The 15,577-nt window shown below is 44.6% G+C and overlaps 1 protein-coding gene across 1 annotated transcript in view; it reads left to right on the forward strand.

The window, feature by feature from the left end:
* LOC145348422 (LIM homeobox transcription factor 1-alpha-like) overlaps window positions 1-15,577 on the forward strand; it is a 250,164-nt gene that overhangs the window by 207,977 nt on the left and 26,610 nt on the right. The window contains exon 4 of the mRNA XM_080196636.1: window positions 9,073-9,305. Within this exon, the coding sequence (XP_080052762.1) occupies window positions 9,073-9,305 (233 nt within the window). The remainder of the gene's footprint in view (window positions 1-9,072; window positions 9,306-15,577) is intronic.

A 15,577-nucleotide genomic window follows, 5' to 3' on the forward strand; every position in this document is an offset into this window, starting at 1 on the left:
TGTTGAGGTGAGCTGCTGTTTTGCCTTTCTGATTATAACTGTTTTATTGTGCAGCTGATTTTTTTTTCAGAATGCTTAGCAGCGCCTAGTGGGAGGTCGGTTACTATGGTTACATCTAATGCATTCTGCAGGTGAGAGTAAGAAAGCACCAGCTTTGGATTTTCTCTCTAAATGCCAGTGCTTGAGGGTGATAAACACCTTTACAGACATTTTCTAAGATGGGTGGAAAAAGAAATATTATTTACAGCACAATTTATTCACTGCACAATGTAGCAGTTTTCAAACAGCCCATTTATCATTTCAAGTACCTAGAGTCAAAACTGAGGACTCTGAAATTAGGTGTAAGTTAGGTCAGATAAAGTGTAAAGCAGCTTCTACACCACTGAACCCTCACAGGACAGGTTCAGCATGGGATTAGGTACAGAGTGGAGTTTTTGAGAATTCCAGGCTCTCCAACAGATCATTTCCTCTATTTTGCAACCTGTTCTCACTTTAGAACAAGTTCTACCTTGAGGCCTATTGCACTCAGCTAATTTGCCCCACCACTTTGTGGGACATCTACGTATTTTTCCCTAAAGAGGAAGGAATGGAATTGATTAAAGTTTGAGGGGCAGGCCTCCTGGGACCAGAGCTCAATTACTAATGCATTCAAGAGTGTGACAACTGAGAGTGAGAACAGGCTGCTGGAGCCGAGCTGACTCTGTGTACCTACCTCACACTCCAACATATTAAAACTATTGAACCTTGGTGTAATCTACTCGAGAGACCCTTAATCCGAAGAGTAAACTACGCTGAAGCACTCCATCCTTGCAATGACAACTAGCTACACAGAGAGAGTACTTCAAGACGATTGCATTCCTGCAACGCACTGAGTGCCTCTTATCTTCAAAGGTGGCTGCCTGTCAATCCTCTATGGTCCTAGCATGTTCTGTTTAAGAACTGTTAGGCAGAGGCAGTGTTGGAACAGAGGCTTATCCCCCCCTTAACTTTCATGCCTCTCCTCTTTGTGCAGTTCCCTGGACACCAATGGTGCCCCTAACCTCACCACCGAAGGAGATACTTTTCAATTTTATACAAAGAGTGTGGGAAGGCTTTTTGACCAAGAGTACAGTGTCTGCATCTAACCACGTGCTGTACCTGTCCTGGGAGTGTTTGATGGGACATTGCAGAGGGAACTTAACTCTGTATGTAACCTTATACTGTACCTGTCCTAGGCATGTTTGATGTATGGAGCTTTACTATTGTTGGCTTTGGTGGGGAGGGGTGGGGGGGAGTGGGGGTTCTCCTTGTGCTTGTGTAGTGGTTGTGGTGGTGGAGGAGGGGGGCATCACTCTGTCCATTTAATGGGGTTACCATGTGCATGGGGGCTTCTTGTGTTGCCAATCTGAGATCGATGCATCCTTTAAAAACAGCACCCCGATTCGGGATTCCCGATAGCCAGCTCTTTCTGGTCCTTCCTACCAGCAAGACTGCGCAGACCACACCTCCCAGATTTGTTCTGCACAGATTATTTGGAGAGAAAAGCCATCTGTTGCAGCCTGTGAGCTACACATCGGTTTTCTCACCTCAGCGAGCATTCTGTGCAGAGAGTGGAAAATTCTGCCCATCGACTCAACACCAAGGAGTAAGAGGGAGTTGGGAGGAACTGGGTTTGCAGTAGTTTCGAAAGCAATGGTTTTGGTTTTCCCAGTACTTAACTGGAGGACATTCCTGCTCATTTGGGAGTCAGATAACTTAGCAATAGTGGGGAAGTTGATGCAGTAGAGCTGGGGAAGTTTAAAGTGTAAAGTTGAAAGTTCTGCTTGATGCAGGCTAATGTCCATCCTCGCTGGAGGTGTCTTTATATTGTGTACCATGTTGTCCTTGTACCACGTTCTCCTGTGTACCATGCTGTCCTGTGTACTGTGCTGTCCTGTGTACCATGCTGTCCCGTGTGTTGTGCTGTCCCATGTATTGTGCTGGTCTGTGTACCATGGTGTCCTGTGTATCATGTTGTCCCATGTACCTTGCTATTCTGTGTACTATGCTGTCTTGTGTATCATGTTGTCCTATGTACCATGCTATCCTGTGTACAGTGTTGTCCTGTGTACCATGCTGTCCTGTGTACTATGATGTCCTGTGTACCATGTTGTCCTGTGTATCGTATTGTCCTGTGTACTATGCTGTCCTGAGCACCATGTTGTCCGGTGTACCATGTTGTCCTGTGTACCATGTTGTCCTGTATACCGTGCTGTCCAGTGTACCATATTGTGCTGTGTACCATGTTGTTCTGTGTACCATGCTGTACTGTGTACCATGCTGTACTGTGTACTATGCTGTCCTGTGTACCATGTTGTCCTGTGTACCATGCTGTCCTGTGTACCATGCTGTCCTGTGTACTATGCAGCCTTTCAGCTGCTTTCCTTATTCACTGTGAAACTAGAGTTCAATCCATCTGTTGCAGCTAATCTGATTTTGGGAGTTTGTCCAGCCCATTCCAGATTAATTGTTTTCTTTTCTCAATTTCCTGGGAATGTTAACCTGTGCTTTAATCTTTTACCATGTTATACTGGGTTATTTGCAATAACAAAATCTTTTGGGTTTTTTGTTTTCTACTTACATAGAACTACAAAGGAATGACATGATAACTATTTATCCTTCACATGGACAGCATATGCCTTTATCACCTCCTGTTTTAAAATTAAAATACAACACCTTCCTCAGTAAATCGGACAATAAATCATGGGGATCACAGCCCAAGATCCAATAGATTTCGGCTCTTGCTGTCATGTACTCAACTGCAGAATACTGCAGCCCAGTACAGTGCCAATCTGCTGAGACCAAACTCAGATCTGCATTATCACAGGTACCCTGGGACCAACTCGGCTCCAGTTCTGAGTAACTGCTCCTCCTTCGCAGCCCTGCACATCGGGCAAGCTGCTGGTGAAGGTCTACTCCAACCCATGTTTGCCCTTATTCAGTGGATTCTCAGCCCACCAGCATGACAGCCTATGCCAAGAAGTAACAGCTGAGGACCTGAGTCAGGAAGATTGGCAGGAGACAATAACCCCTTTCTCCTCGTAGCTCATCAACCCAGCTTTGGTTTCCCATGGGCCCTTCCCTGGACCCAGTTCCTGGACTGGCCAAGGCTTCTGTGCAGCTACGTAGCATTTGTGGGATCACCAAGATTACTTAGGTTATGGTGCAGTCTGCACAGTTACTCACATCTTCAAGGAGAGACTGCTAACTAAACATAAAGAGTCCTATCTGGCCAAAGTGACTAAGCTATTGCCTGGTTCTTTGACTATGCACACGTGGAACAAAGAAATAATCTCTTTCCTTCAACTACCTGCCTCACCAGTTGGGTATCCTACACAAGAACTTGAGTGTAAAGATCAAGGCTGGTACCCCAGCTGAAGGGGTGCTGTACTGCCATAGGTGCTGCTTTTCAGATGAGGCATTAACTTTGCCTGCTCTGGTAGATGTAAAAGAGCCTATGACAAGGTTATCCTCTGTGTCCTGGCCAATATTTATTCTTCAATCAACACTACAAAAGCAGATCATCTGGTTGTTATCACATTGCTGTTTGTGGGAGTTTGCTGTGTGCAAATTGCTGTGTTTCCTGCATTACAGCACTATTATTCTTTCACAGGGCATAGCTGGGAAGACCAGCATTTGTTAGCCATCCCCAATCGCCCTTGTACTGAGGGGCTTGCTGGGACATTTCAAAGTCAACCACCTTGCTGTGGGTCTAGAGTCACATATCAGCCAGACCTGGTAAAGATGGTAGATTTCCAGATAGGTTTTTATGACCATTGTTTCATGGTCACTGTTACTGCAACTAGCTTTTAATTCCAGATTTATACATTGAATTTAAATTCCATCAGTTGCTGAAGTGGGATTTGAACCTGTGTCCCCGAGAGCATTAACCTAGGCCTCTGGATTATTAATCTATTGAATGACTAACCCACCATCTCCGCCCCGTCCCCATACTTCATTAGCTGTAAAGCACTTTGTTATCTGGCAGTTGTGGAACGCTCGATATAAATGGCAAGTCTTTAATCTTTTATTCATAGATACAACTCTCTAACTTGGGTGGTGAATTCCAGAGCTTTGCTTTCTGTAAAAGAGATTATCTTGCCCTCTGACATAAATCTCTTACATTCATGTGTCCCCGTTCTACCACCCATCTGGGGGCTTGTGCCAAAACTAGTAGAGGTGTTCCATAGATTAGTCAAGAAACAGCCTGGCATAGTCATACTCAATAAATCATAAATTACAGACACTATCACCATTCCTTGGTGCATCCTGTCCCACCGGCAGGACAGACAACAGTATTCAATGGGATAGGTTTCAAACAGATTTCAAAACTCCAAACTGAGCATCCATGACCTTCCCTCCGTCGTAAGGTCAGAAGTGGGAATATTCGCTGATGATTGAGCAATGGCCAGCACCATTTATGTCACTCAGATACTGAAGCAATCTGTGTCCAAATGCAGCAAGACCATAACACTAATCTGGCTTAGGCAATTAACATTAGTGTCACACAAGTGCCAGGCAATGATCATCTCCAACAAAAGTGAATCTTAACATTTTCTGCACATTCCATATCAATGAATCTCCCATTGCCCTTATCCTGGGAGTTACCAATGATCAGAAACTGAAATAGACGAGCTATAAAAATAATGTGGCTACAAGAGCAGGTCAGAGGCTGGGAATTCTGAAGAATATCTCATGTCCCGATTCCCCAAAGCAATTCACCAAGGCTCCATCAACAGAACCTTCAAAAACCTGTGCCCTCTACCATCTAGAAGAACAAGGGCAGCAGACACATGGAAATACAATCACCTGAAAGTTTCCACGCCAAGTCACTCGCCATCCTGTCTTGGAAATATCTCTCCGTTCCTTGACTGTTGCTAGATCAAAACCCTGACAATCTCCCTCTAACAGCATTGTAGGTGTACCAAATGGACTGCAGCGGTTCAAGAAGGCAGCTCACCACCTTCTCAAGGGCAATTCGCAATGGGAAGTAAATGATGCTGACCTAGCCAGCAACGTCCACAATGTGTGAAGGAATAGTAAAACGTTCTATCTGCAGGGTGACAGGATATCAAACAGGAGCTTGATTCCCCCTCACCCAGCCCCATTCATCACCTGTAGCAGCATGCCTATAACTAACCTAGCTGGGATACTATTGTTATAATCTGAAATACACCGTCTGAAAAGTTGGTTTCAAAATGGCTTTGGTTAAGATTTGCAAGGATATGGGGAGAGAGTGGGATTAGTTGGATAGTTCTTGTACCGAGCTGGACTGTGGAGAATAGGCTCAATAGCCTCATTCAGCAACTGTAAGACTGTGTATTGTGTAAACTTACACTTGACAATGCATGCACCCACTGAACGCTTGGGAATGTGGCATTCTCACGACTACTATGGAAGTGAGGTTGGAAAGGTGGCAATCGTGACTGGTACCCACCTACTCTCATGTCATCGTTGCAGAGATGCCCGCTGGTGACACAGAAGGAGCCACTCGGGAGATCTGGCTGAACCTCAGTACTATAAGACCTTGGCTGTTTCACTTCACATTGTGGAAGTGTAAAGGAAGCTCAACATCAGCTGAAATCCTGAATTATTTGACAGTTAAATATGCAATAGTTGGCCATATAGTCTCCCTGCTCCCCTATCTAAATCACTGCTCACTCACTCTGCCCCACCAACTCCAACCACTACCACATCCCTTCCTTAGTTATCAAAAACCCAAACTGTAATCCCATACTAGATTTGAGATGATTGATTGCTAGCCATGTTTCATTAATTAGATGTTTAAATATTGTCACGCTCCCTTCCCCCACTCTGTTGCTAAGCTTTGAGTTGTGGTAGAAATTCCACACTTGCTTATTTAACAATGCTGCAGATTATGCAGCAGCTTCTTAAACAGATTAGCGAGGGTCGATTAAACAGATTAAAGTTGGGGGGGGAGGGGGCGTAGGTCTGCACAAGCATATTTTCTTTTTATTAAACTGGGTTTGCCGTCTCCATGGTGATGCTGCTAATAACACATGTTGGGCGAGCGGGGACTGTGTGAGGCTTCATTTTCTCCTGTCTGTCTCCTCAAATTTAAATCAGACTGACATTCACCACAGCGGGAGAGGGACCCGTTTTCAGGAGCTAGAAACCTGGGGCATCACCACATGGCACAGACTAAACACATACACACCCCACCGGATGGGTATGGGAGGAGGTACACTGGATTCCCAGGGCAACAAGTAAGAAGAGTTCAAGTTGTCCTGCTCCTTAGCATTTATAGACTTTGAAGCAAATGAGAGTGAATTGTTCCCCTTTGCCCTGAGTGTATTGTAAATGTACAGGAGCTGACACTGAGACACACACAGTCCGTACAGTATCAGACAGGAGTGAACCATTCCCTTTACCCAGTGTGTATTGTAAATGTACAGGAGCTGACACTGAGACACACACAGTCCGTACAGTATCAGACAGGAGTGAATCATTCCCTTTACCCAGTGTGTATTGTAAATGTACAGGAGCTGACACTGAGACACACACAGTCCGTACAGTATCAGACAGGAGTGAACCATTCCCTTTACCCAGTGTATATTGTAAATGTACAGGAGCTGACACTGAGACACACACAGTCTGTACAGTATCAGACAGGAGTGAATAGTTTGTGTACTGTACATATACACTGAGATGCTGGATTGAACAATATCAGACTGGAGTGAATCAATCCTCTTTCCCATTGTGTGCTATGAGCTGGCTCTGAGGTACACATGAACTTTGTTGCGACTAATGCTTGCTCTCTGTACAATCTATTGATGTTGGAGATATTTATTATTGTTTATGTGACCATCTCATATGTTTGATTAAAAAGGCTAGGCAATAAAATATGAATAATACTGCCTGTAGGCGAATAACGGAATAAAATTCATGATGCCTATGCAATCAGCAGCAAAATAATAATTAGGTATTGAAAAATATTGATCCACCTGTAAAAATTTGGCATCAATCAGTCAGTTATTGAGAGGAAGTTCTTTTAACTTAAAATCAAAAGCTGTTATCTATCTCTGTAATTAGAAAAGGAATTAGAAATGATTTTAAACTTATGGCAAGCATGTTAAAACCAAGCTTGAACTTTTTGGTTCTGAATTCCCAAATGTTTTCTATTGCTTCTGTTTCCAAACTGGGCACATGAAACTCTGGAATAGTAACTGGGAATGTATAGAACAGGGAGAGGCCTAGTCATCAGGTTGATTGTGGGCCTGTTGCATTGTTGTAAAGGCTACCTCATTTCCTGGGGGAGGTAAGAGAGGTTAAGATTGGTGAAATGTCTTCCTGGTTCCAAGATTAAAAACTATAAGCTACAGCCCTGCTCCACAAGTGGCATCCCTGGTCCCACAGCACTGGGACTATCATATAGGATACAAAGGATTTAGCTGGGAAACTTTCAATCCCATCTTTGTTTAATCCCAACTTTGTGATTAGTTTGCCCAGTTTCTCTCCCCCCCCACTTTCCCTGAGGCATGGACTCTATCCAGAGCCTCATTTCCATGGCTAGTCCACTGTTCTCAAAGTGTCGTCACGCCATTCTCCCGCAGCAGTCATCACAGATGATCCTGATTCATCCAACCCCTCTGCCCTAATTTCCACCCTTCTTCCCCCTTCTTTCTCCTCTTCTTCCCCTTCTTTCTCCCTTCTTACCCCCTTTCCACAAATACACAATTTCCACATGGTTTTATGTAAGAGCCACTGGGAGTCGGAATGATGGCTGACTTTCCACCCTGCTTCCTAGTCCCCACTTGCTGAGATCAGATAACTGCATAAATTGTAGTTCAGCCCTAATCACATTGGATCTATCTGGTTTAGTGTTCCAATGAATGAAAAAAATCTTTCTTAGCAATGTATTTGGCTGGTCATGTGCTTGAGGGCAGGGAATATGAGTTAACTGCTGTCGATAGAAATCTATCTCATAGCCGTGCTAATCTTGAGCCTTAAGGTTTAGCTATTGTGCACTTACAGCCTGTAATCCTGGGATCACATGGAACATCTGTTTTGTAAAGCAGACCTGCATTCTTACTGGTTTGGAGGAGAATAACCGCAGATGGGGCAATAAAGAAACAAAAGCATTCTCTTTAGGAGCAGAGTAATGTGCTGAATGGGGTAGGTGCTTCAGTGTGATCTGTGTTAGCAAGGTGTGATAACAGGGTTTATGTAACCACATTTACTCAGAACAGGATCCCGGGTCACATGGAAAGACATAGGCTGCTGCAGATACCCGGTAGGGTGAATGGGTCACCTGGTCACAGTTGATTTTCCTGTATTGAAAGTTTGGATGCATCTGCTGGAGTTTAGTTCCATTGCCTTTTGTGGTGGAGAGCATTTATTGCCCAGGCTGCTATCCCTCTGATGGGTTGCTTCCCTCAGAAAACCAAGAGACTGGATACAATGATTCAAGTCAACCTACGAAATTGGAAAAAGCTGACCAACAGGTCTCAAAATCAGCTTAGTGTCAGTTTGAAAATGGGTCTATGTCTTCTCGTTACACTGAGTGAAATGGAAGTGTTACAGTATTGTGTTAAAATTGTTACTGCTAACCCTGATTGTTAAATTGCTGTCTACTATAGAAGTGTATTGGTAATTTTGTGTGTAGATTTTCACATTCAGATATAGCAGATCAGTTGTCTGTTTTATGTGCCCTGGGATTTTTCTGTTCACCGTAAGCACAGGCCCGCAAATATCAGGTCAAACGTGCTGACTACGCACCTAGATACAGATTGTCAGCACGTGTGGGGCTGATGGGTCACAAATTCTTTGTTCAAGTTGTTGATATTGATGGAAACCCCACCGTTTTCTTTTGTGGCTTTTGGGCCAGGTCTGGTACACCTCCCAGCAGCTCCGTGAAGAGCTAAGAGGAAGTTGGAGTCATGGGAAGGTTAGTGAGGTAAGGGAAGACCTTAAAAAGAAAAGAGAGATGATAAAAGCAGCAAAAATGAAAAGCAAAACATGTGGCAATATGAAGGGCTGTGATCATGCGAAATGGACCCACACTCAACCGGCTCTTTATTCTTATGTCCACAGGCTTTTCGCAGCCAAGTGCAGCGGCTGCTTGGAGGCCATCGCCCCCACCGAGTTTGTCATGCGGGCACAGAAGAGCGTCTACCACCTGCCCTGCTTCTGCTGCTGTGTGTGCGAACGGCAACTCCAGAAAGGAGATGAGTTTGTGCTGAAGGAGGGTCAGCTGTTGTGCAAGAGTGACTATGAGAAGGAACGGGAGTTACTGAGCCTGGTCAGCCCGGCTGCCTCAGACTCAGGTAAGCAACGTCCAGCTTGAACCTCAACCAGCTCCTCCTCTGACAGAGAGCAGCAAAGAGGTGGGGATTGGGGATGGAAGGGGGTTATGGGGGTGGGGGGGTAGAGAGTGTGGAGGGGAACAGGTATTAATCTCAACATTGCTAACTGGGTAAAGCCATCTTTCTGTCTATCTCCCTCAGATGCCATTGACCAAAATCTTTTGACTCCATTTTCGAGTCATTGCTACTGCTACAAGGTTCAGGAAAGCTCGCGTCGTGTTTGGACTAGCCTGCTGGAAGAAGTCTGAGTGAAACATATTTTTGTCCAGTTCCTCCTGAGTATTGAGGTCTACAGAAGAAATAGTGCCTATAATTAGGAATAGTTTTGAGCTCACAAAGACCACAGGGATGGCTAGAGAATATAAACCTGGAGGACATTGCACATTGTTGGAGCTTCCTGGTTGGTACCTGAGTTGGGACCTCCTGTGGATGTATTAGATGGATACAGTTTGCTAATGGTCTGTCTCAGTGAGTGGCACTCTCCCTTCTGAATCAAAAGATTGTGGGTTTGAGTCTCACTTTACAGATTTGAGCACACAATTGAGGCTGACACTCCAGTGCACTACTGAAGGAGAGCTGCACTGCTTCTGGTGCTGATCTTCGACTGAGGCATTAAACTGAGGCTCTGTCTGCACCCTCAGGTGGGGATTCTTTTGAGAACAGTGGAGTTCTGTCTTATGCTCTGCTCAGTATTCATTCCTCCATCAACATCATAAAAACAGATTTTCTGGTCACGATGTTTGGGGAAGTTTACTGTGCTTGCCGGTGTACATAAATTGGCTGCTGCATTATGAACAATGCCATTAAATAAGTATTTCATTGGCTGTAAAGCACTTTGCAACATCCTGAGCTGGTGAAAGACTCCATATAAATGCAAGTCTTTTTTTCTTGCAACTGCAGCAAGTACTTGAAGGTAGGCATTGATCCAACTATTCTGGATGTTTTAACGTAGCGCTGTTGGAAGTTGGTGCCTCAGAGCACTGGAAATTCCCACTTTCCTGGCACACCCATCCCTTACTTTGACAAAGAATAAGCCTCACCTCTTTCTACAATAATTGCTGATGCAATTGAATGCATCAAACGGAGGGAGCATAATTGTTGGCAAGAATATGCAAAAGGGTACCCTGGCAATGATTTAAGAGAATTGGCATTTACTTTGTCTTTTGTGGTGCCTTTGAAGAGATCATTCCTTGAAGTACTGATTCATGAAGGATCTGGAGAATGCACCCCAATCCATGAAGAGTCCCAGCTGGACCTCATGAAGACTTATTGCTATTCACTTCTGCCCATTCTCCCACCTCTCCCAACTTGAACTCAAAAGATTCTACCCACTGTTCCTTATCTTGCACCATGCCCCGTTCCCCTATCATATCTGTGCTTACATATCTACATTACCACCTGGCTAAGCAATGCATTGACTTTAAAATTCTCATCCTTGTTTTCAAATCCCTCCATGGTCCCGACCTGCTCTATTCCTGGAACCTCCTCCAGCCCCATCACCCTCTGAGATCTCTGCGCTCTTCCTGATTTTAATCACTCCACTATTGACCATTGTGCCTTCAAATGCCTCAAGCTCTGGAATACCCTTTCTAAACCTTGCTGCCTCCCTTCACTCTCCCCTTCTACAAAATATACCTGCCTGACCAAGCTTTTGAACACCTCTGCTATAATCTTCCTACGTGACTTGGTGTGGAATCTTGATGGTATAATGGTCCAGTATTGTACTTGGACATCTTGATGGCCAGGGTATTACTGTAAGCTCCTGCAGGAAAAAAATCATAGAGGCTTGCAAATAAAAGTTTCTTTTATCACTTTCTCAGCACAGTTTTGTCTATTAGTTAATGGGGAGGGGCGGGGAAGTTGGTGGGGGGGACTTGGCTGTTAGACAAAAGGCCAATGAGAGCCGGAAGGTCATATGATGAAACCTCCAAGAATATATAACTAGAACTGACTTTTCCTAGGGTTGGATAGTTCAGGATTGGGTCCCAAACACTGTTTTTCGCTGTAACACTGGGAGTATGTGTTTTCTAAAGATAGCGGCTGATTACCATGTGTGAAATTTATCATTCAATTGCTGAGCTGCACTTGTACTAACCTGGTGTGTCCCTTTAAGATTGACAAATCTAATTACCATATCTGTGTGAAGTCAGTTGTAGACTGGGCAACTCCTGAGGTCTAATCAAGGGCTAGGAAAACCAGCAGGAAATGACTGACCTGTTTCCATGGCCCTCCCACAATCACACTCTGACCCCTTCCATTATGCTGTTCTTTAGTCCTGTGGCCACAGCTATCATAGAATCCCTAAAGTGCAGAAGGAGGCCATTCGGCCCATCAAGTCTCCACCAACAACAATCCCACCTAGGCCTTATCTCTGTAATCTACATATTTACCCTGCTAATCCTGCTAACCTATCCATTCCAGGACACTAAGGGGCAATTCACCTAACCTGTACATCTTTGGACTGTGAAAGGAAACCCTTGTAGACACGGGGAAAATGTGCAAACTCCACACAGGCAGAGACCCAGGCTGGAATTGAACCTTGGTCCCTGGAGCTGTGAGGCAGCAGTGCTAACCACTGTGCCACCATGCCATCCGCTACTCTGATTCTTATTCAAAAGTAGATCTTTTGGGGACATTACTTTATTCATTCCACCTGCCTGGTTTTCCTTTCTTTTTTGTTAAAGATTATGTTAATTGAATGGGATAAATTTGCCTATTACTTCTGACAGGGAGTGATAGACAGGAAGTGTATGTACAGATGCCATTTCTGTCATATGATAGGATTTTACTTTTTTTTCAACACATAATTGTGGAGTCCTTTTTTGCTCAGAATCTTTTAAATTGAAATTTAGGAATATTCAGGATAGTGAGTGACATGCAGGGGAAACTCCAGGTATTGATGTTCCCTGGCATTTGCTCCTGTTGTACTTCTACATGGTAGTGGTTGTGATTTTGGGAGGTGCTGCCTAAGGAAACTTAGTGAGTTCCTGCAGTGCATCTTGTAGATGATACATGTGATTGCCAATGTGCACAGCCAGTATGGTGATCATCAAATAGTAGACTCATGGATTGGTTATAAGTAGAAGGAGGCCAATCAGCCCATATCTGTGCTGGCTTTCTGCAGGAGCATATTGCCTAATGCCACTTTATCCCTACACCAATGTGAATTATTCTCTTTAGATAATGTTCCTATTCAATTGAAATCCTCCATTGAACCAGAATTTGCTGTCAGGTGGGATGTCTGGTAGAGGTAAAGGTGGGAAAGGTCTTGAGAAGGGCAGTGCCAAACTGCACCAGAAAGTTCTCCGTGATAATATCCAGGGAATAACTAAATCTGCTATCTGTTGGCTGTCTCAGCGTGGGGGCATTAAGTGCATTTCAGGCCTCATCTATGCAAAAACCCATGGAGTCCTGAAGGTTTTTTTGGAGAACATCATTCAGAACTCAGTTACCTCGGAAAAGTGAATTGCGTGGAGGGCGCGGGAAGTCTGCAGAGAGATCTGGATAGGCTGAGTGAGTGGGCGAGGACCTGGCAGATGGAGTATAATGTTAGCAAATGTGAGGTTATCCACTTTGGTAGAAATAATAGTAGGAGGGATTATTATTTAAAGGGTGAAAAGCTGCAGCATGCTACGGTGCAGAGGGACCTGGGGGTCCTTGTGCTGAATCGCAAAAGCCCAGTCTGCAGGTGCAGCAGGTGACCAAGAAGGCAAATGGGATGTTGGCCTTTATAGTGAGGGGGATAGAATATAAAAGCAGGAAGGTCTTGCTGCAACTGTACAAGGCACTGGTGAGGCCGCATCTGGAGTACTGTGTGTAGTTTTGGTCCCCTTATTTGTGAAAGGATATATTGGCCTTGGAGGGATTACAGAGAAAGTTCACCAGGCTGATACCGGAGATGAGGGGTTTAGCCTATGAAGAGAGATTGAATAGACTGGGCCTGTACTCGTTAGAGTTTAGAAGGCTGAGGGGGGATCTTATAGAGACTTACAAGATAATGAAGGGGCTAGATAGGGTAGAGGTAGAGAGATTCTTTCCACTTAGAAAGGAAAACAGAACTAGAGGGCACAGCCTCAAAATAATGGAGGGGGTGGTTTAGAACGGAGTTGAGGAGGAACTTCTTCACTCAAAGGGTGGTGAGTCTCTGGAATTCTCTGCCCATTGAAGTGGTGGAGGCTACCTCGTTGAATATATTTAAGTCACGGGTAGATAAGTTCTGATAGACAAGGGAATTAAGAGTTATGGGGAGAAAGTGGGAAAGTGGAACTGATCCACTTCAGATCAGCCATGATCTTATTGAATGGCAGGGCAGGTTCGAAGGGCTAGATGGCCTACTTCTGCTCCTATTTCTTATGTTCTTATGTTCTTACCTACACCTAACACGCCAAATGCAAGACCGTTACTGCCATGGATGTTGTTATGCCCTGAAATGCCAAGGACGTACCTTCTACGGTTTTGGTGGTTGAAAACTTAAGGGAAAATATTCCACTATGTTCTCAGGCAGCACATTCCAGACCCTAGCAGGTTGTTGAGTAAAAGATTTTCCTGTTTGTTGCTTTCACTTAACTCTGTGCCCTTTGATTTTTGACTGTCCATCAACGGGAACAGTTTCCTGCTTTCAACTCTGCCCAGATCCCTCATGATTTTGAACACCTGTATCAGAACATAAGAACATAAGAAATAGGAGCAGGAGTAGGCCATCTAGCCCTTCGAGCCTGCCCTGCCATTTAATAAGATCATGGCTGATCTGTCGTGGCTCAGTTCCACATTCCTGCTTTCTCCCCATAACCCTTAATCCCCTCGCTTATCAAAAACCTATCAACCCGTGTCTCTTCAGGAGAACAACATTAGCTTCTTCAATCTATCCATGTAAATTAAGTTAATCACCCTGGAGCCATTCTCATGAATCTTTTCTGTGCACTCCCTATAAAGGAACTGCAGGAACAGAATTGTGCACAGCAAGCTCCCACAAACAGTAATGAGATATTGAGAAGACCATCTGTTTTAGGTGCTAGCTGAGGGATTAATATTACCTAAGACACCTTAGAGGACACCCTTGATCTTCTTCAAACAGTGCGAGGGAATCTTCTACGTCAACTCAAGAGGCAGGCAAGGCCTTTAAGGTCTCATCCAAAAGGTAGCACCTCCCATCCTGCTGCCACCAGATCTCGAATGGGATACATGCTTGAGCCCGTGGAGTGCATCTTGTAGATAGTACATACTGTTGCCAAAGTACATAGCCGCTATGGTGATCATCAAGTTTATCTAAAGAGGAATAATTCACAGTGGTATAGGGATTAGGTGGGAGAGTGGGACTAGGCAAGATGCCCTTGCAGGAAGCCAGCACAGACATGGGCCGAGTGGCCTCCTTCTATTTGGAGTGGGGCTTGATGTTATTCTGTGATAGAAGATCAATCCAGACTAGTCTTTTAGGTTCAAGCTGGTTTATTATAAGACACTTCATCAGTGCTACTAACCTACAAGAAGCTCTTCCTCCAAAGTGTTCCAGCAGTCTCTATTTATAGGACAATCAATGTAACTTGTTTAACTAGCAATTCCCTTAACAAGGTCATTGCTGTACGCGGTGATCGATAGTATATTGAACTTGAACCCCAAGGGTGGAATTTTCCGGCCCTTCCGGTCCCTCCAAAGGCAACCCCTCCCCCCCTGCGGCAGGTCTGGTGAGCCACACAAAATGCCGTGGGCATCGGTGGGAGTGAGAGATCCCACTGCAGCTAACGGTGAGCTGCCTCTGCCACGGGAAAAGGCAACACGCGGGATTGGGAGAGGGGCAGGAGGAGGTGGAAAACCCTCCAGAATCTTTGACCTCAGGGGCAAGAGTGCTACCCCCGACCTACAGCTGACATTTATCATGTGCTGGCTGGGTATTCGGACAATACTGTTTGAATGAATAGATTGATTGATGTTAGAAAATTGTAGACTTTATTCCGGGGGGAGCCATGGACTAAAAGGGCAATCTTAGCCCATATGCATCAAGCACATAGTGGTACTTGACACCATGTGCTTCACAGCTGAGCTGAAGGCTTTTCACACTCCTCTGCTAAAAGCCAAATTAAGATCCACATGTTTTTGTTTAATACTTCCCCTGCACCCCACCCCCTCCAGCCCTGCTCTTTTTTCTGATTTAAACTCAGCAGAATATCAAATTAGGTTTAAAAGTGCGAGAGAGTGGACCTCAAAGCCACTTTTTATGAGAATATAAGAGATGAGAG

The sequence above is a fragment of the Carcharhinus amblyrhynchos genome, chromosome 9, assembly GCF_965287045.1.
Source record: "Carcharhinus amblyrhynchos chromosome 9, sCarAmb.v2.hapA, whole genome shotgun sequence".
NCBI classification, from domain to species: Eukaryota; Metazoa; Chordata; class Chondrichthyes; order Carcharhiniformes; family Carcharhinidae; genus Carcharhinus; species Carcharhinus amblyrhynchos.